The sequence below is a fragment of the Camelus ferus genome, chromosome 11 (genome assembly GCF_009834535.1).
Source record: "Camelus ferus isolate YT-003-E chromosome 11, BCGSAC_Cfer_1.0, whole genome shotgun sequence".
NCBI lineage: Eukaryota > Metazoa > Chordata > Mammalia > Artiodactyla > Camelidae > Camelus > Camelus ferus.
Genome location: NC_045706.1, coordinates 68,187,525 through 68,208,859, shown reverse-complemented (window position 1 = coordinate 68,208,859; position 21,335 = coordinate 68,187,525). Strand labels below are relative to the sequence as shown.

Genomic DNA, 21,335 nt, shown 5'->3' with positions numbered 1-21,335 from the left:
CCCTGAGAAGTTCACCTTTGTCAAAGTGACAAGGAGTCAGTTGTTGGAAGGTAGTTTTGGAATCCACAACAAAAATACGCTAATATCAGTGAGATCAGTCTAGGAACAAACCATGCATGCATTTAACCCTCAAAACCCCGCTGGGGCCTTGGGGAATTCTAGGGGCTGGTCCCCGCTCTGCAAGGGCCAGTCATTTAGGGGGCAGGGCAGCACTAACCACCTCAGTCAGGAGCAGGATGTACCTCTAGACCTCTGGCCTCTTCCTGTTTTGTCCAGAATTTAGGGGTCCTTCTCCTTCAGCCCCAAAGCCAAGAACAGACTTTGCCTTAAGCGAGATTTTGGTTTGTTTGCTTTTGCAGAAACTGAGGTGCGTCCCTCACATCTGCTGAAATGGTGGAACATCTCTCCCCCTTTGTCCTGCACCCGCCCTTGTGGTGACTCCTGCAGCCATGCCTCCGTGAGCCTGGCGTAGGTCAACAGGTGTCTCGTGCAGAGCGAGAGGGAAAAGTGGCAGTTCTCAGTTCTGATTTGGGGAGGACACAAATATTTTTTTGGAGCCCTCGATCCTTCTTGGCCAACAGGGTCATTTGGTAGTCTCTGACGGTCACTGTTTTCACAAAATGTTCCACTGGGCTTGGTCCACTGGGCTCAGAGGTGATGGCCTCAGCGTGTCATGCACGGAGTGTCACTGGTGAGACTTCACCTTCATTGTCACCAGCAGGAAGCACACCCCCGGGGAACAGAATTAGCGCTTCATCAAGGGTTTTCAGGGAGATGGCTGGTAAGAGTGAGTCCCAGAGAGCCGGATGCTCTGGTCCCTCCTCCCACACTGAGAACGGGGCCGTGCTGGCCTCCACCAGGGCCCCGCCTTTCCCTGAAGCCAGCCTGAGGCCGGGGCAGGGCTTGAGGGCTTCTGGAGAGAGCAGCTCGTCCAAGGGCAAACCCCACGGCTGTGAGCAAAGGGTCTGTTGTTGGGGTGGGAGCAGAGGGCACAGTAGACAGAGGAGACAGCTCCTCCTCAGGAAAGAAAGAGCCAGACCAGGACTTCAGAGAAGCAAGGCTAGCGAGGAGAGGGGATGCTTGTCGTGGGAATTCCGGGGTCAGGTCAGCAGAAGGCACTTCCGGGAGGCCCCGCTTGGCGAGGAGGACAGGGGCCTGGATGGGGGTGCAGGGAGGAGCAGGGAGGGCGCCCTGTGGGTGAGGGGCCTGAGAAGATGCTGGGAGGCAGGAGGTGGGCCAGGTGGCTTCCAGGCACCTGTGTGTGACGCTCAGTGACCCGCTACCCCACCCCTGCAAGGAAAACGCAGACCCCAGGATCCTTGGAGGCTTTGGTGGTGTTAGGGTGTCTGGAGGGACAGAGCTCGGCCAGGCTTCAGGAGGGCTGAGCTGTTTCCTGCACCCACCGGCCTAGGTGAGGAATCAGGCAGGAGAGCCAGGCCAGCAGGGTGAGGGATGAGTGCCCCAGGGTGTGTGCTGCCTGGAGCTCCTCTGACGAATGGGCAGGACTCCTGTTTCCTGAAGGGGCCATTTCCGGGGCTGGTTCAGGAAGCCCATCCCGACAGGACCTGCCTCTGCCATCCCGCTGGGTCCACTGCCCTGGAGACAGCTTCCTGTCCACCTAAACCACCGGCAAGTTCTAGCTTCCTTCTGCCCCAGTGATTTTTCACTCCTTCCTTTGATGGTGCTTACTGAGGCCCTGTTCCTGGGCGAGGGCCCTGCCTCCTGGTGTTCACAGCCCCGCCCAGGGCTGAACCGAGTTCACAGATCCCTGCAGGGCAAGGCAGCGGGGTCACTGCCAAGTGCAAAGGGCTCTCTGAGGCAGCAGGCCCTGGGCCCAGAGACCAGAACTTATTTTTTTAATTCTTGTTTCTTACTGAAGTGTAGTCGATTTACAATATTAGTTTCAGGTGTACAGCAAAGCGATTCGTTTTACATATACATACGTATATATATTCTTTCAGATTCTTTCCCGTTACAGCTCATTCCAGGAAAAATTTTTTAATATATATTTTATTGAAGGATAGTCAGTTTACAATGTTGTGTCAGTTTCTGGTGTACAGCACAACACTTCAGTCACATGGGAACTTACATATATTCGTTTTCATATTCTTTTCAACCGTAAGTTACTACAAGATACTGAATACAGTTCCCCGCACTGTACTGTATGAACTTGTTGTTTACTGGATTTTGTGAGGAATCCTCCTGTATTTCAAAACGAGAAACTCTGCCAGAGTTCAGTAGGTGTTCTGTGTGATACGACGGGTTTGTAGATGTAATTCTTGGTGTGTTTGTGGGTCTCTATTCTGTCATCTTTCAAGCTCCGCCCCCCATCATTGCAGAAAATTGAATACAGTTCCCTGTGCTTTACAGTAGGTACTTGTAGTTTCTCTCTTTTACATATATATAGACTCACATCTTGGGACCAGTGTATCTATTAGTCCCAAACTCCTAATCTGTCCCTTCCCCACCCCTCCCCTGGTAACCACAGTTTGTTGTCTGTGTCCGTGAGTCTCCTTCCGAGATAAGAACTTTTGAACCACTGTCTGCCCAAGTGGGAGTCTCCTGGGTCCTCGGTGAATGTGACCCTTGCCTGCAGGTCCCAGCCTGCCCTGCACTTAGGAGCTTTTAAAGAGGGTAGTGGCTCCTCCCCAAACCCATAGTCTGCCCTTGTTTCACGCCAAGTCTGAAGGCAAGTCCCCTCGATTCACCCCTGGAAACAAACACCAGCCAAGAGGGTCTGCCCGTGGCATTGACAGGGCTCCTATGTTGCTCAGCATCCTGGTTCCCACCCCCCAGAGCAGGAAGAGCGAAGGGATGAGACAGGAAGCCAGCTGTGGTCGATGAATCATCCGGAACAGGGCAGGCAGCTATTTCTGAACTAAATGGCATCGGATCCCTCTCCTCACCTTGAGTCCCGTGTCCTGGTCCCCAGAGCACTTCCTCTGTCTGAGATGAAGCCAGTGAGGGCAGAGAGCCTGGGCAGAAGAGAAACAGCCAGTACAGTGGTCACTTCTGTTACTGGCGGGGGCAAAAGGCACAGTCTGGGAGGAGGGTGGAGCCCACAATTCTAGAAACTCTAAACTGGCAGGACAAGGAATGCAAAACCCAGGTTCATGGTGGGTAAGTTCTACATCAAAGGCTGGCTACCCTCGTATCTCTCCGGGGAACTTCTTTCAGTGTTAGGGCTGTTAAGGGAAGGACCCAAAAGCCATCTGTTCTCTACGAGCCTGCGGTACCGGGTGGCCACAAACGGCCATTGAATATCGCGCCTCCTCAACCACATTGATGCAAAGAGAACAGGACGGTGGGGTTGGTGACAAAGAACAGGCTTGTGTCGCCGCAGATGCCATGGCGTGTAGAGCTGAGGAAACGCTTGGCTTGGGCCAGCAAACCATTATACCATACATTTTTAGAGGATGACGAGGAAGATCTAGTAATGAATACAGCCTGAAAACTGTCACCCCAGATCACCTTTCAGATAAATCTCTGTAATGCTAACTTTAATGACATCCCTCAATTCCTAGCTCACACTAATACCCCCCCAAGAGGAACAGAGGTCACAGGTCAAGGGACCCATCCTTTTGCCTGGCTCTTATTTATACAGTGTTGTTTCCATTGGTATTCAAGGGAATCGTGTCTCTTCCTTTGTTGAAGGAACTATTAGCACCTTTTTTGAGGTCAGTGGAGATGTGAGTGTTAAGTGGGGAATTTGGTGATTTTCTAGGTATCTGAGTTAGATCGGGATAGCCTAACTCCAGCGTAAGAGGTTTTTTCTGTTTTGTTTTTTAATTTTTTTTATTGAATTACAGTCAGTTACAACGTGTCAGTTTCTACTGTACAGCACAACGTCCCAGTCATGCAAGTATATACATGTATTTGTTTTCATAATCTTTTTCATTAAAGGTTATTACAAGATATTGAATATAGTTCCCTGTGCTATATAGAAGAAACTTGTTTTTTTATCTATTTTTATATATAGTGGTTAACATTTGCAAATCTCAAACTCCCAAATTTATCCCTTCCCACACCCTCTCTCCTGGCAACCGTAAGATTGTTTACTATGTCTGTGAGTCTGTTTCTGTTTCGTAGGTGAATTCATTCATGTCTTCTTTTTTCTTTTCCTTTCTTTTTTTTAAGATTCCATATATGAGTGATCTCATATGGTATTTTTCTTTCTCTTTCTGCCTTACTTCACTTAGAATGACAATCTCTCGGTCCATCCATGTTGCTGCAAATGGCATTATTTTGTTCATTTTTATGGCTGAGTAGTAGTCCATTGTATAAATTAGAGTTTTAAATTGTTGGAGTTCTCAGCATACTAGTGTGTGCTCATACACCAGTTCACAGTTAACTTTCTATAATAATTTTATTTATGTGAGTTTTTAAATATGCATCCCCACCACACCTACTCCCCAAAAGGATGTGAGCTGGAAGTGTCAGTGCTCATATGAAAAGCATCAGGGACTCCTGATTTAAAAAGGAGTGTAGGAAGTTTGTGTTTTTTGGGGGGTGGAGGGAGGGTAGGATTTTTTAGGGGGAGTGGAGGGAGGGTAAGATTTTTTTTTTGGTTGAAACACCAGGTGAGGGAACACACAAGGCTGATAGAGTTGAATAGAGAAAAAAAGAAAAGGAAACTACTCAGTACTTAAAATTAAGGGGAGGAAGTTGAGATGCTCATTGGTACCTACTCTTGGATAAGCAGAAATTGACAGTGATGGGGAAGCGATGAGTTCTCAGGTATCAGAAGGTCCTGGGGTATCCTGCAGGGGACAAAAAAAGCAAGGTAACAATTAATTAATGAGTGAAATTAATGGGGTCTGTAACAAAAAAAAATCTCCTTGATTTGTACTTATGTACATTGTGATACATAGAAAGTAGATATCCAAAAACTACTCAGATGACTACTTATTAGACACTTTCATTGTGACCTGGCAGAGGAATGAGTGTGGACAGGCCAGCGGGAAGACCCGGGGAGACCCAGACAAGCACAGTCAGGTCCTCCAGGAGCATGATGGAATCTTTCAAAACCGCAGTCGCATGCAAGGAAATGAATTACAGACGACTTAACTTGGGTCTCCCACCTGAATTGGAATACTTCTGTGGAATTTTCACATTTTCCACTTATAATGTAAGAGAATAGCATAGCAATTGGTAGGGGAGGCTTTTGACTTGTTCATACATAGATTTAAATCCCTGCTTAAGTCAGTTACTCTGACCTGGGACATTTTATTTAACCTCTCTTAGCCTCCGTTTCCCCATGTGTAAAACGAGATAATGATGATCTTACAGAGCTTTATGTGAGCAGAGAATGAAGTGATTTATGTAAAACTTAATTAACATAGTACTCGATACATAGTGCTTAAAACATGGGCACTGTTAGGATATGGTGCTTAGTATTGTGTTTATAATAAGTGTTGATCAATGAACTTGATGCAACAACACATGGGACTATTATAGATGAGATTATTTTTTAACTTAAAAAAACTATTTGTGCTTAATTTTTAAGAAGAAGGGAATGGCTTAGTGACTTCCTGTGGTGTCATCTCGGAATCTTGGAACAAGCTCCCTATGAGAGGCATATAGTGTGGAAGCTACCACTAGAGGGCTCTGAGGAGCCCCTAAAAACCTTTCTTTGGCTCCAGAGATGAGGAAGAGACCCTGGGACGCCCTGGAAAAACCCAGGAGCCATACATTCTATTCATCACCACTGTTCAAGAGTACAAGTCTTAACATGAACCCTGCAAGAGCAACTTGTAGGAACCACTTATACCAGAGACCTGGGGGTGTGCAGGTGGATGTCACCAGAGACAGCTGGTAGATGCCAGGCTAGGGAAATCCTATAGCTCTAAGGTCACTCTCTGCCTCTATCCCCACCACTGAGTTACCCTTATGAGGGATGAGAATGACATCACAGAGCAGAATGTCAATTCTGAGACAGGAAACCAGGCATAGTGGAAGGTTCTGAAACTCTGGGTGAGGACTTAACAATAACAACAAAACCCACCTTGCACCACCACTGAACCTTCCAATTCCCAGTGGAGACTGAGACCAAAACCGGTAAGTGATGTTCAGGCATGCGTGAATGAGACGCCCATAAAGCGCGTGGAGTTCTGGGGTCACACAAGTCCTGTGCATCCTACCTGCAGGGACGAGGGCAGGGCACCTTTGATCATGCGCTGTCCCGGGATAAATGCCCTGGGGACCGGGAAGTCACTCAGGAATCACCCAGCCAGTGAAGCAATAGGTATGTCGTTGCTTCATCACAAGCATCATTGGCCAGTAGCTTACAGGTGGGTCCGAGTGGGAGCAGTGAGACCAGTGCCTGCAGAGGCAGATGCCAGATCAGGTGCTGCAGCAAGAACCCGGGAGCTGGGCAGAGATGAAGCTGTCTCGGCTCCCGGGAAGCCTGGCCTCTTGGCCCAGGCACTGGGGCAGGGGCAGGATTCTCAAGCCTTTGCCTTCTCCTGGCTGCTCTGCTTCTCTGGACTTGGCATCTTCTCAAAAAAGAGCCATCCACCGGGGTCAGACAGAATATTGTACCCCTAGGCTCTTTCCAAGAAGTTAAGGCAAGCCGTTGGAAGCTTTGCTTTTTTCTGACTTCCTGTAAACCAGCAATTTGGGATTTTGCGCAGGGAGGAAGCAACGCTCAATCCAAACAACTCCCCGTTTAAACTTGTGCGACGCTGAGGCCATCCAAGTTCTCAGGCCTCCCTCTCTTCCTGGCTGGTCTCATTCAAGGGCTGGGGCTGCCGGGGAGGTGCGGATCCGCCCGCTGCCCCGACCCGGGGCGGCACCGGGGACCGGGCCCTGAGCGGGGAAGCCGGGCTGCGGGGCTGGGCGTCCCAGGGCGGGGGCGGAGCAGGTGAGCCCGCGGGGTGGGAGCGGGGAGCGCACTTGGACGTGACGTTGGAGTTGGCAGCAACCTCGGAGCGGGAGGCCGTGCGCGCGGGTGCGGAGTGGCTGCGCGGCCGGGGACCATGCGCTCGGCGGGGCGGCCGCCGCAGTGAGCGGCGCTGCGACCGGAGCCCGGCCGCGAGCCCGGGAGGCAAGGCCGGGGCGGCCAGCCGCTCGCGCTCCTCCCCGGAGGAGGCCCCCCGGGCCCGAGAGGCGCGCTCCAGCCGGCCCCACGATGTAGGCGATCGGCGGCGGCGCTCCTGCAGGCGGACGGCTCATCATGAAGAAGCACTCGGCCCGGGTGGCCCCGCTCAGCGCCTGCAACAGTCCGGTCCTGACCCTCACCAAAGTGGAAGGTAACGGCCCGGGGCGGAGGGGCCTGGCGGGGGGCCCCGCATCACCTTACCTGTGCCCCTGGGCTGCGTCGCCTGCGGTGCCGCGCTCCTGCCTCCTGCGGGGGTGGCGTCGGCCCGGAGCGGCTGCGGGGGCTGCGGGCTGCCCACCCGGCTGCCTCCTTCCCGGGAGGACCCCGCGCAGCTGGCGGAGCGGCAGCGCCTCGGCGCCTCCCAGGCCTGTCCTCAGTCCCCTGGCTTTGGAGCATCCCCCCGCCCCCGCCCCCGCCCGCAGGCGGAAGAGCGGAGGTGTCGCCCGGCTCCTGGAGGCGGGAGAGGGTTAGCTGGCCGCCGCAGGCTGAGATCCCCACCTCCCCGGGCTCTGAGCTTTCCCCAGACCGGCAGCCAAGTGATGCCCCGCTCCGTGGGAACGTGCAGGGCGAGCAGGTGAGCGCCAAGCCACCAGCAGCCTGGAAACGTGTTCTTCCACCTCCTCCTCCTCCGGAGACTGGAGGCAGACACTGGGGGACGGAGGAGCCCCCCAGCGGCCCTGGAGAGCTGTGCCTCACTCAGACCCAGCCGGCCTCCTGCTGGACTAGAGGACCTGGCTTTCCCATGGTGGGGGAGGGGGGGCAGAGGGAGGGAGGCTCAGTTCCCAACTCCTCCTCCCAGGAGGCAAAGGTGCCGTGAGGGAGGTTCCGGAGAGCTGGCCACGTTGGCCGAGTGGGGGCTGGGAAGGGACAGTCAGCGGGGAGAGGAAAGCCGACCCCTCAGTTCCAGGCCCTCACTTCTCCTGAATTGACCAGCCCAGTGCAAGCAGGAGTCCAAGGTGCTCGGAGCCTCCATATGATGGCTTCTGAGGACCCTGTATTCCCTCTCGAGCAGTTGTTTGTCACAATGAGACTGAGAACCAGGAGAGGAAGACCAGGAGAGGTCAACCAGTAGCCACCCTTGTACCATGACCCCCCCACCCACAGATGAGGACTGTGGGGCCGGGAAAGGTGGAAGCACTGGTCTAAGACCTACAGCTAGGAGGTGGCGAAGCAGGAAGGGACTCCTAGGCTGTCTGATCCAAAAACCAGGCTTTGCAGAACATTGCTTTGCACTAACCTACAGCTACTTACCTATTTCTCATCATCTTCTGCGTTTAGGAAGTCATTTCTTTTCCTTCTTGTGCCTGTCTCCTCCCCTTCCCTGTCCCAATCTTGGGAAAGACTTGGTATTAGTCACCTCCACCTGAATTTAGTGCATGTGTTACCTCTCCCAGGGAGGTCACATTTCCAAGCCTGCTGCTCTGGGGCTTTGCCCCGATGTCCCTGCAAGGTGCAAGGTGGGGAGGGTCAGATATCTGTTTCCCATGGGGAAGCTGGAAGGGTCTGCTCATTCATGGGGTCTTCATGGGAAGTTGGCCCGCCATCACTGTGTAAGTCAGGCAGGGTGACTCTGCTGTCCAGTGGCAGGGTACCTCCCTCGGGCAGGAGGCGTCTGAGGGGTCCTTGGCGTCAGGCTGGGTGTGAATGGTGAGACTTCCAAGGCTGGGCACTGGACCTTGGATGTGCCGCAGGAGGTAGGCAGTGACATGCTCAGCACGGATGCTCCTCTCCAGCCAGGCCTGGGCTTTGCCTTCAGGGGGTGAAGATGAGGAACCCCTCTGCCACTTCCCTCAGGGCCACTGCCAGGTGAGCTCCACGCCTCTTGTTCACATGGACAGCCATAGCAAACCGTGGGCTTGGTTTCTTAACCATCCTTTGCAGGTAAATGTCTGTGGATAATGGAAAGTGTGTTAAACTGAGAATCAGACAGATGGGGGATCAGGACCGCGCTCTCCCTGCTGTGCAGTTTGATGTGTATAATCATAAACGCTGAGCCCCCGTTTCCAGGGCTCTAGAACAGAAGATCCGAGCTCAGCAGACCTGGGGGGAGTGCAGCGAGGTAGCTGAGTGACGGTCCCCAGCACGCGCCTGGTACACAGTAGACACTTAATAAATGTCTGGAAATCCTCCCGTCCCAGATTGTCTCACACCTTCAGCGAACCTTCTCGCTGCTTTCAAAGAGGGCGTGTGTGGGGACAGCGTCTGGAAGCATCTGCAGAGTTGCAGTGATGCAAGAAGGCTTCCAGTCCCCTTTCTGTACAGGATCCCTCTGTGTGTGTCAGCAGGTCTGCAGGGCAGGGCCTGATGGAACCTGCCCTTGGCATGCCTGGCCTTCCTTGTGGCTCTTTATCTCGGCCTGGTTTTTTTTCCCTTGGTATTTGTGTTCAGTTTGGCTTTCGGTCTATTTTTTGAAACCATTTGCATCTTGGGTGCTTGTTTTAGGAGTGTTGAATCATTCTGTTTTGCCTCGGATGCACAAGATAAGGTGGTCCCCATACTGTGGCTGTTTCTGTGTGGGTGGCAGACCCAGCCACAGTGGCGGAACGCAGCCAGAGAGGAATATTTATTAGCTCGTGCAGTGTGTCTTCTAAGGGGAGGCAAGAAGGCACCAGCATGTGGTACATATAAAACCAAAATAGAAAATACGATGCTGGGGTGAACTCAGACACAGGAGGTGGACGGGCTGACTTCATTGGCTCAACAGACACCTCATCCGACCCTGCACTGTGTCCTGGGTCTACTTAGCAAAACCCTGGATATGCAGAAATCGGCAATCCTAGCTTCGTTCTTTTGAGGGGTTTCAGTCTAGTGGGGAAAGGACCCAGAGATGAATGAGCCATCCAGGTCAACGTAGTAAGTTCTGGTCCAGAGCTGAGAACAGAGTATGGCAGGGACACTTAGAACTGGGTAATCTGCGAAGAGCTTTCAGAGGAGGGCATCGTGGGGAGAGGCATCGCACCTGAGTTGAGGTAACTTTTCAAGCACAACGGGGAGGGGAGGCTGCTTCAGGCAGAGGGATGTGTGCGCACAGGCCTGGCCAGAATGCACGAGAAGGAGGGAACAAGCAGCTGGGCCTCAGACAGGAGCTGAGGCTCGAAAAGCGTCTTCCAGGCAGGTTGCTGGCGTCTGTTTTATCTGATGGTGTATCTTGGCTTCCCATTTTTTCCTGGCTTTTCCACCGGACTCAGACACTGAATATTGATCAGTAACACTCCTTTAGTAGAGTGATATTTACTTGGATCACCTCTATTCACAACCAGCTAATTCATGTTCAGTAAAATTACATTCGGGAGGATTAATGGCTGAGAACAGTGGCGTAAATTCCCCCAAGAGGCAGGCAGCATGCAGTCTGGTGGAAAGAATGAGGGCTTTGGAGTTAGAAGGACTGGGTTAGGGCCCGCCTCTCATGCTGAACCAGTGAACTTTGGCAGAATGGTGAAAGCTCTCTGGGGATGAGTTCTTTCACATGGAAATGATGATGACAACGTCTGCCTCTTAATCATGAGAATAACAGCTTTTGCTAATGAGCCTACAACTGTCGCAGGCACTGTGCTAGAGATGGTTACATTGTCTCTCTGCCACCCAAAGGAAGGGTAAGCATTGTTACTACCGTTTACAGACGCGGAAACTGAGGCTCAGAGAAATCATTCACACAAGGTTATGCAATTAGAGAGCAAGGGGGCCAGGTTTCACATCGGTGTCTGCCAGGTGCTTTGTAAGTGCTCAGCAAACATTGGCTCCTGAAACTCCCTTCGCAGTGTGACTTGGAGGTCTGGGGACTGCTGGGGTCCAGAGGGCCCACAGCTATTCATACCCATCTTTTCTGTTTTTTTTTTCCCCCCCCGGCTGCTGACGTTCTTAATGCCCCGTGCAGGGCAGTCAGCCTGTCTCAGCTGCCCCCAAGGTCTGGCTCCTTTGTTTCTATTAAAGGGATAGGACTGTCATCCTGGGATGCTCAGTTGTTATGTATGCTGGGAACACAGCGCTGGGGGCCAACCTGAGAGATGTCTCATCTTGAGAAGTATCCTGCCAGAGGGTTCCCATGCCCAAAGTGTTTCCCAGGTTGGATTCTGCAGGGCCTGAAACCTCAGTGACAGGAAACCATCCACATACGGATCAAATATGTTACCTAAAATATGTAAGAGAATGAACCGGAAGTTCCTGGGGATGCTAAGAGGAGCCAGTTACAAACCTTGACCTCAGCAAAGGAGAGCTGTCCCAAATGCATGCAAATGAGGATTGCATGTGGAGATTAACTTTTTTCATTCCACGAAAGGACCATGAAAGAAATGGTGAGTTTCAGCAGAGGGCGAGCTCACTGCTGGCTGGGACGCAGGTGGCCACCACGCAGCGGGCTCGTCACCTTTACCCGCTGCTTTGCCAGAATGACTTAATCTAACAGGAAGCTCTTTCCTGCCAAGCCTGGATGTGGCCTCAGAAGCCTTATCGCCAGACTCCAGGTGATGACTACATCGTCATTGCAATTGGTCTTTTGGGAGCATGAGCAGGGCACCCTGGTAGAGGCTGTCCCTCTGTCCTCTGCTGTCATCGGTAAGAGGTCAGAACACAGTGTTCCTTGCAGAGGTGGCTCCACAGACCAAGATGCAGAGTCAGGAAAGGACAGCACTTGGCAGAGACCTGCGGGTGGTTATCAAAAGAAGTGAGGGGAGGAAGGGGCCAGGGGCCAGGCTGACCACGGGCAAACTTGGAGGCCTCCTGAATGCTGGGCTCAGGAGAGGGGACCCACACAAGAAGGAAGGGCCTGGAAGAGGAGGAAGACACTGTCTGGATCTGAGATGCCCGGCTGCGATGTTCAGAATGAGCCAGGAAGGTGATTTCATCGATCACAATAAATATTTTTAACTAAGGGAATTAAGAATAGAATACAAAATATACCAAAGTGTCCCCCACACCAAGTTTAAGTAGGAAGGCAGCCAGGGAGTCATCCAAGAGGGCGCTGAACATGAAGAGGCCATTGACAGTGACAGCAAGAGGGGAGAGGAGGCAGGTCTGTGGGGAGACGTGGGGCGTCCAGCCGAGATGGTGGAGTCTGAAGCCGGGCAGGACCTTCACGTGCAGGTGTGCAGCAGGGCAGGCAAGGGCCTGGGAGGAGATGTGGTGACGGCTGAGGGACAGGTCAGGTGAGAGAGGCGGCTCTGTGCGGATAGACGGGCCGGCACAGAAGCCTGCTGGCCACAGATGTTTGGCAGATGGGGAGGCAGAGGGGACGTCCGAACTGAGGTCATAGGGCATCACAGAAACCACAGGAAGAAGACCAAGAAAGAGGAGGTGTGGTGGTATCAGGTACAGCCAAAGGCCTCAGCTCTACAGAAACAGTCTGAAGCAGGTGCTGGTCTGCTGGCAGATCAGATTGCAGGCTGGGAGCTTGGGGAGGGAGGAGGGAGCAGAGAGGCGGGGCAGGGGACTTGGTGAAGGCGCTGGGCAGTGAGATAGTGAGGAAGGCACGCTCCCTTTAGGAGGAAGGGGAGAGATTCGGAGAGCCCGGTGTGGGTAAACCGAGGAAGGAGGCCCATTCCAGTATGTTCTGAGTTGCCCCAGGAGGATGTGATTGAGGCAGCGGTGGCCTGGGGAGGCAGAGGGCATGGGAGGAGAGCCCCCCCCCCCAGAGGAGGGTCGGGTCGCCCAGCAAAGGGGAAGGGAAGAAGTGAGGGCAAAGACACATGGAAGAACAGGCGGCTGCGGGGCAGGGAGGCCAGGGACCTGAGCAGGTGTCTTTGATCTCTTCCTAGTGTAGGAAGCAGCAGCATCTGCTGGAAATGATGGGTGAGGACTGAAGGCTGGCCAAGGTGGGGGAGGGTTCTGAGGAGCCATATTGGAGAGCCAAGAAGAGATGTAATTCTTAAAAGCCTTCTTGGCTAGTGATTGTTCTCACTGGTTAAGACATCATGTGACTCAGGGAAAGCGTATTCAGGGAAGGACCAGTGTGAGGGGCAGGATGCTGACCGTCCGTGGGGTCCTGCTCCTCCACTGGCTCATGAATGTCTCCAACCTGTCTCCTCACCACCTGGGGCCTGGGCCTCTCTTCTGAAAAGAAAGGGGTTTAGAATAGATCTTCCAGGAAAAAAAAGAAGACTAGATTTTCCATCGGCCCTTTTAGCAGTAACGTTCCAGAAGTCTATTAAGTAGCTTACTCGTTAGCAGATTGGTTTAGTTGATTAAAATCCTTCTCTAGCTCGAGTCAGAGAGCAGAGCTCTACGGGGATGAGGCCCAGAACATGCAAGAAATTTGGCCTGTTTGTGCATGCGTGTGTGTGTGTGTGTGTGTGTTGTGTGTTCATGCAAATGCACACACTTTCCAGGGTGGGACCTGGCATTTGAGCAGGGGAGGAAAAAACAGCTACGTGAGCACAACTTGTCCCAGGAATCTTCAGCAGCAGGAAAGCACCAGACTACAGACAGGCCCCCATGATGGGTGGTACCAAAGAGGTCTAGAAAGTCCCCAAAGAAGGGAGCGGTGCGACTTCCTAATTTTGCTGGTGGCTGGCCTGGGTGTTCCCACAGCAAAACCTCTCTGCCTGGGATGAGTTCAGCCACATCACCCGGTGCAGGAGGCTCGCCTTCAGGGAGGAGATAAAGCCAAGGAGGACTCGTGGGTACCGTAAGGCCTACCCCACCTGGGTCCTTAACTGAGCACGTTCAGTCCTGCCTTAGAGATGTACGTAGGATACAAGACTCTGCTAAGAACTAGTGGTGTGTCTTAGAAGACAGTGCTTCTAAGGCAGTGCTTGTGTGAGTGCCTGCTGTGTACAGGGAGGTGCGATGTGCCCAGCGGTGAACACAGTGAGATTCTGGGAGGCGCACAGGTCATGACTAGCAGGCAGGCAGATTAAAACAGATCCCCTCCAGCCCAGGTGTCTTCAGACCACATCTCAAAACAGGGCCCTTGCTCCCCTCCCAGGGCCGCATGGCCCTTCCTTCCCTCGAGGCGCCAGGGGCATCATTTAAAGCTTACCCTCTTCTAGTTAAGTCACGCTGGCCTCGGGCTATGTAAATTCCCAGGATTGTCTGAAATGCTCTGCGGGAGACGATGTGATTCAGACACTGGTGTTATTCGGGGACCTCTAAGGAGGTGAGGAGTGGGGACAGAAGGCCAGTACAGGCGTCTGTTTACTGAGATGGTGGTGACGGCCGGAGGGTGGGCAGATCTGGGCCCGACTGTCGGGCAGAATTCAGGGGAATCTGGGAAGAACCTCACGCCGCCCCACTCCACCCCTGCAAAAGCAGCCCTCACTCACTCCCAATTCTGTATCCGCACAAGGGAAAGAACTTTGGTTTTTAAAGACAACTTTGCTGGAGTGGGGCGCGCGGCAAATAAGTAAGGGGCAGCATCTGATGGTTCCCAGCTAGGAATCCAGGGCAGTTATTTCTTCTCCTAAGAGGTATAAAAATAAATACTCAGCCACCGCTTGTCACTGCATCCGATTCTGTGCGGTGGCAGCTCCGGGCCTGTGCCTCACACCCTCATGTGCACAGCGCTCTCCTGTGTCACGCCCTCGGGTCAGTGGCTCGCTGCCATAGCAAAGTACCGCAGCCTGGATAACTTAACAGATCTTTGCTTTCTCCTAGTTCTACAGGCCAGGAGTCCAAGATCCAGCTGTTAGTAAATTGGGTTTCTGGTGGGGACTCTTCCCGGCTTGTCGACGGCCACCTCCTGGCTGTGTCCTCACACGGCCTTCCCTCTGCGTGCTTACGGAGAGAGCAGAGTGAGGGAATGAGGGTTCCCTCATCCCTCCTTACAAGGCCACCAACCCTATCGGACCAGGGCCTCACCCTTATGACTTCATTTAACCTTAATTACATCCCTAGAGTCTCCATCTGCAAGCACAGCCATCCCAGAGGTTACAATTTTAACATATAAATTGCGGAGCACACAAACAGTCCACGAGAGCCCTCATTCCGTAGTGGCGGGTCCCAGCCCAGAGTTCCATACAGACTCAGGCTGTTCCAAATTTAACAGTGGATTCTGTCTTCTTGGGAACTTGAGGGCCCGCCTTAGTGATGGGCAGTTCTGACTCGGGTGGTCAGCACTGTGGCCCTAATCACCTTCCCAGGGGTGAATGAGGGTGCTCTCCATCCCTGTCAATGCTCTGGAGTCAGACAGGTGCTTGTACTTCACCTCTGCCCCTCACTACCCTGTGATCGTGGGAGAGCAACTGTCTGACCCTCAGCTGCTCCAATGGCAAAGCGAGAATAGTCACCCTCCGAGGGAACGGGTGGCTCAGTGGTAGAGCACGTGCTTAGCATGCACAAGGTCCTGGGTTCAATCCCCAGCGCCTCCATTAAAAAAATAAATAAATAAACCTAACTACCTCCCCCCAACAAAATTTACAAAGTAAATAAAATTAAATAAAAATAAATAAAATTTTAAAAATTAAAAAAAAAAAAAGACTAGTCACCCTCCACCAACATTAAAACAGGTTAAAAAAGATATGTTATCTCCCGGCAAGAGCAGGACATGTAAACTGGGTGTTTAACTGTCGCTCTTCCCTTTACTTCCCTGTGCCTTCTTCTCCCTTACTGGGGGTCAGCTTCAATTATCTGTGGGTTCCATTTTTTCCCAGGGACCAGTACCAGTCAGGAGTGTGGCTGAGGCCTTAGTGTGTAGGAACAGTGGCAATTTTTCTGACCCAAAGTCCAGGAACCCAAACAGGTGGTCTGGCAAGTGCAGGTGGGCATCGTGGTCAGAAAATGTGACATGAAGATTGCTTTGGGGACACCTGGGGCCTTTGGTGGCCTGATACTCGTGTCTGTCGTCTCTTCCCTTTTCTCCAAAGCACTGCTTTAAAAAAAAAAATCACACATAAATTCACTGAGCAAGTATTTAATGAGTAGATTATATAAACAAAACCCAAACTGCATTTTTGGGAAATGAATTACACTTGCAAATGGCCAGAAGCAGAAGCTTTCTTCCAAGCTCCTCGTTTTATAAAAGCGATTTAGTTTGGGCGGCCAGGCCCTGAACTTGTATACGCATCAGTGATCAATAAATGGGAACTTACTCGTCAAGCTCTCTTCTCCTGGGCACTCCAGAAACAGGAAAGGGAGGGGTCTCTGTTCCCAGAGCGGCTCTTAGCTGTGTCCTATTTGGTCAGAGTTGGAGACACTGAACCCTCCATGACATGGTCACTCTAAGCATTGCCACTTGGACTAAGCAAGTTCTACTAGGGGAGAGTGTGTCTGCTTTATGCCCCACAGTAGGTGTCGGTAAGTGTTTGCTGGATGAGTGGCTTAAAAATGTAACTAGTCCACCCAAGAGAAACAGAAACATCCACAGAAAGACTCATGGGAGTGTTCATGACAGAATTATTACTGTAGCCAGAAACCTGGAAATTACACACACGTCCATCAACTCATGAATGGATAAACATAATATGGAAGACCCCCATGGGATGTGACCCAGCCACTGAGAGAATGAACTACAGACACGTCTTAGAACATGGAGGAACCCCAAATACATTCTGCTAAGTGAAAGGAGTCAGATGCAAAAGTTTATAGATTTATAGGCAATACCCAGAGTAGGCAAATCCGTAGATACAGAAAGCAGATTTATGGTTGCCTGGGGTTGGGGGTGGCCATGGGGAGTGACTACAGATGGGCGTGCGGACTCACTGAGGCGGGGAAATGTCCTCAGATTGCATGGTGGTGATGGTTTCACAACTCTGTGAATGTCTTGAGAATCGTGAATTGTCCTCCTGAAATAAGTGAATTTTATGCTTATGAAAATTACGCCTCAAAAAAGCTTTAAGAAATTAACTGTACGGATCTTCTTGATGGAGATGTCACTGAGAGGCGCCTTCTCTTCTGTTCACGTGACTTCTCCTCTGCTTTCCGGAGGCGGGGACCCCACCAGCCCATGGGTGGTCTCTGATCCCAGCCCGGGGTCTGTCATCCCTAAGACACGACTCTGGCACCTTCTCAGTGCAAAACTTCCTGGCACGTTTTCATAAAGTCAATAAGGGTCCACTTATTCTTAGGGGAACTCAGAAAAGAAACATTTTTGTTCTCTTGGAAGTTTGGATGAGCCATTTTATGAGAACTTTAAGTTGACAGTGAGTTATTTTCCAATGTTTCTTGCTTTCTTATTGTAGAAATGACTTTTACTAGATAAACATAAAAGCATGCAATTCATCATTTTCTCCGGGGAAAGCAGTGGGCAGCTCATGAGAAGAGGACTTGCCTTGGTCCCAGGATGCGTTAGCAGCTAAACCAGACCTTCAACTCACCCCATATGACCTAGAGTTTCCTTCTGCTGGGCAGACATTTCCTGTAGGAACTGCTTCTTCTCGACCAAAGAGTGTGAATGTCTGATAAATCCCTGCTAGGAGACGGGCATCTAGTGTGATTTTGCAGGAGGCATGGCTGATGCGTAGTTTCAGTAAACTGCCCGGCTCGGAGACAGAGCTCAGGATGGAAGTTCACGGACAGTGTGTTTGTATCTCAGCATGCCGTGTGCACAAGAGGGCACTCCCCCTACGCACACACACACACTGCAGCTTTCTCCAAAATGCTCAATGAAAGCAACTCCAGTAACAGAACTAGGAAGAGCCCGCCTGTCTCCTCGGGCTTCTGAGTGAGTTAAGCGACATAAACAGAGCATTTAGAGGGAGTCAAAGGGGGAGATGCGTGGTCCACAATCACAGTGTGTGTCGGCACAGCCACCGGGCCAGGGGCTGCCATCTGCATCGCGTTGCTCCCAGAACTCTTGGCTAAAGTGCGAGGTTAGGATGGAAGTTGCAAGATCATGAGTTTGGGGAGTGTTAGTGGGGAGGGGGTGTCGGAGAGTGAGGATGACATAAGTACTATTTCTAGTTGTGTTAATAATGGTCAGAGGAGCTGGGACAGGAGACGGCGTGAGGCTAATTCAGCACCGATTTCTTGGTGGCATTTGGCACTGCCTCTTTGGGCTGTGACACAGGAGTGAAACCAAACACAAAGGAATGGCTTGACTTACAATTTAGGATGGGAGGGAAAATCAACAGACGCTTCCTGCGCTGGAAGCGTTGAGAGGCTTTTGAGACAGGATACTGCTCCCCTCAGTGTAATTCCTTCCCTCTGAGCATACACTGGACAGCTCGTTGACAATGACCCAGGGAACCATATGTATTTGCTACGGGATGTATTTGCTGTGTTTCAAATAGCGGAGAATAAATGTATCTGTTGACCAAGTTCATCATGCCACTCTACATTTATTCTTTAACTCATTTGCTCTGTTTGTCATGGACGCTGGGGCATGGGTAGTGTATATTTACCTCCTAAAGAAAGGAGGGTAAATATCCGTATTTGTGGTGGTCCCTTCCGCCAACCTGGCAGTTTCTCCCGCTTGACTCTGACCAAAGCAAGACGGGGCATCTTTACTGGGTTGGGTGTCGCAGTAGGGCAAGGCAGTGATGGGTTTCAGATCTCACCGTCTTCTCACTGTTCGTTTTCCATAATGAAAAACTAGGTGAAATAAACATGCCGTGAGCCTGAATTTGTTCAACCTCTTCCAGCGTCCATTCTTTTTTTTTAATACAACATTTAAAATAAACCGTACTTCAATTAAAAAGCAAGCAAACAAACAATCCATTTAAAATACGGGCAGAAGAAGTGAACAGACATTTTTCCAAAAGAGAAAAATGCAGGTGGCCCACAGAAACGTGAGAAGTTGCTCAACATCACCAATATCAGGGAAATGCAGATCCAAATCACAGTGAGACACCACCTCACCTGTCAGAATAGCCATCATCAAAAAGAACACAAATAACCAGTGTTGGCAAGGATGTGGGGAAAAGGGAACTCTTGTGCACTGTTGGTGGGAATGTAAATTGGTGCAGATCCTGTGGAAATTAGTATGGAGGTTTCTCAAAAACCCCAAAACAGAACCACCATGTGGCCCAGCATTCCTGGGCATATACCCACGAATCCAGCGTCCATTCTTAGATAGCAAGTGAGTACCGTGAGACCGCGGTTCATTTCTTTGTGGACCTTTCTTTCACCTCTGTAATTATCTTTTCAGTGTGAGTTTTTGACAGTTGATGCTGGTCGTTCAGAAACCTCCCAGCCCCCAACACTGCTTGAAAATTATCCCCCTGATGAGAGGTTGCAGGGCTCACCCCAGATGCCGGGTAATCAGTGTGTCAACTGAAACGTGCGTGCTTCTGTCTGAAACTGCACTTGCCAGAAGTTGTGGGGATTCCCTGAGAGCACAGTCAGGACATCCTGGTGGGACGTCATTGAGCAAAAAGAGAGGAATGTGCCTTCCTCTGCCCCCTCCGCTTCTCCCGGCCCTGCAGCCCCTGCCAGAAACAGACAGCTTGTTAGGAGCTCAGAGCATTTGCGTCCCCAGGGGCTTCTGACTATGATATATACATGCATGAAAAGAAGGAGAAGGAGGGAGGTGAAGTACTCACAGAGCAGGTAAAGGAAGCACAGTCCAGACGGTGTCAAGGAGGATTCTGGCCAGTAAAGGACATGGTCGCTCCTTGACTAGCCACACAGGCCTAGGATGACCTTTGGCTGAGAGATACCACCAGGGCTGGCCATGAATGACTGGGTTGGCTAACACCTGTGTAATCGGCTACCTTGAATCAGGATTTCGCCTCATGGAATTATATATTTCAGGAAGTATGGTGTACAAAACTTGGTCTAATTGTACTAGAGCTATTTAAATTACTATTAAGTTTAAACAAAATACACAGAGTATGTTTGACCCCCCAAAACCTTTTGTACCCATCCCCTGTACCCCTTTAGTGCCAAGAGTCCCCATTCAGCTGAGTGCCTGGCTGAACTTATAAAAAGCAAGGAGGCTCTGTCTCCTGGAAATCTGCATCCATCCATGGCTACACCTTACGCAAGCCACAGCGCTGCTTAAACTTCCAGCTGACTGGCATGCACACAATCATGAATGAAAACCAAACAGTGGAAGAGAAGGCCTTTTCCACCTTCTCATGGTCTCTGGGAACAACGGCACCGCCGAGCCACGCTCTGGGCCACAGCCCGGTTTCCAGAAGTCACATGGTTCTAGAATGGAATGTCTGAGGCCTTTCACAGCACCGGCTGCCAGCAGCTGTGGTTTTTAAGTAGCACTTCAAAGCGAGACTGACAGCCGTCAGCAGGAAGTCAGTAAGAGCAAATAAATAAGAGGGACACGAAGTGCAAAATAAGATGAAACTCTTGGCATCCACGCCCCTAAGAAACAGGCAGGGAGGAACGTCTGTCAATGTCTGGGGAGCTTTTAAAGGTTAAGATCCACGACCTCGTCAGGTGGGAACCCACGCCCCCAGCAGTGCCCAGCACCCCGGAGCACATCAGGCTGGGTGAGCTGACACGTGGTAAATATTTCAGCCACCCTGTGTGTTCTGGAGAAGTCTTCCTCACGTCTCCAGATGTGCACAGAGATCACCTGTTGAACTACAGAGTCTGATTCTAGGGACCCAGGGATTCTGCATTTCCAGCAGGCTGGGGATGGCACTGATGTCGCCAGCCCATGAACCATACCTTTTCTTTTTAATTGAAGTGTAGTTGATTTGCAATATTGTGTTAGTTTCAGGTGTGCAGCAAGGCAGTTCGGATATATATCAGATTCTTTTTCATTATAAGTTATTTCAAGATATTGAAGATAGTGAATACAGTTCCCTGTGCTATGCAGTAAATGCTTGTTTATCTGTTTTATATACAGTAGTGGGTCTCCCTTAATCCTGTACTCCTAATTTATCCCTCCCCCCTTCCCTTTGAATCTAAAAAATAATACACATGAACTTATTTACAAAACAGAAACACTCATAGACATAGAAAACAAACTAAGGTTACCATGAACCATGTTTGGAAGATCAATTCTAGAGGAGAAGAAAACCACAGAAAATGTCTTTTTTTCTTTGTTCAAGCTGATTTTTATTGAGATATAATCAACAGATAACATTGTTAGTTTCAGGTGTACAGCATACTGATTCCATATGTGTATGCATGGTGGTCTAGTCAACATCTGTCCCCATACATAGTTACAAAATTGTTTTTCCTGTGACGAGAATTTTTAAGATCTACTTTCTTAGCATCTTTTTTTAAAGTATGTTTTTATTGAAGTACAGTTTACAATGTTGTGTCAGTTTCTGGTGTACAGCCCAATACTTCAGTCACATGGGAACATACATAACATTCGTTCTCATATTCTTCACCAGAAGTTACTACAAGATATTGAATATGATTCCCTGTGCTGTACAGTAGAAACTTATTGTTTATC

The 21,335-nt window shown here is 50.7% G+C and overlaps 1 protein-coding gene and 1 long non-coding RNA gene across 3 annotated transcripts in view; one reads left to right on the top strand and one right to left on the bottom strand.

Annotated features, from left to right (window-relative positions):
* Window positions 1–2,186: 2,186 nt before the first annotated feature.
* Window positions 2,187–6,502, bottom strand: LOC106730152. The gene is made up of 3 exons (XR_001366590.2): window positions 6,005–6,502; window positions 4,689–4,760; window positions 2,187–2,975 (listed from the first exon to the last, which is right to left on the bottom strand). It is a non-coding gene; the product is annotated as an uncharacterized LOC106730152 (long non-coding RNA).
* Window positions 6,503–6,537: 35 nt separating this feature from the next.
* The window catches only part of SLC35F3 (solute carrier family 35 member F3), an 82,782-nt gene continuing 67,984 nt past the window's right edge, over window positions 6,538–21,335 (top strand). Inside the window, exon 1 of one of the 2 annotated variants that reach the window (XM_032491805.1) lies at window positions 6,538–7,250. In XM_032491805.1, the coding sequence (XP_032347696.1) occupies window positions 7,175–7,250 (76 nt within the window). In that variant the 5' untranslated portion in view covers window positions 6,538–7,174. The remainder of the gene's footprint in view (window positions 7,251–21,335) is intronic. The other variant, XM_032491804.1, reaches the window with a different exon arrangement.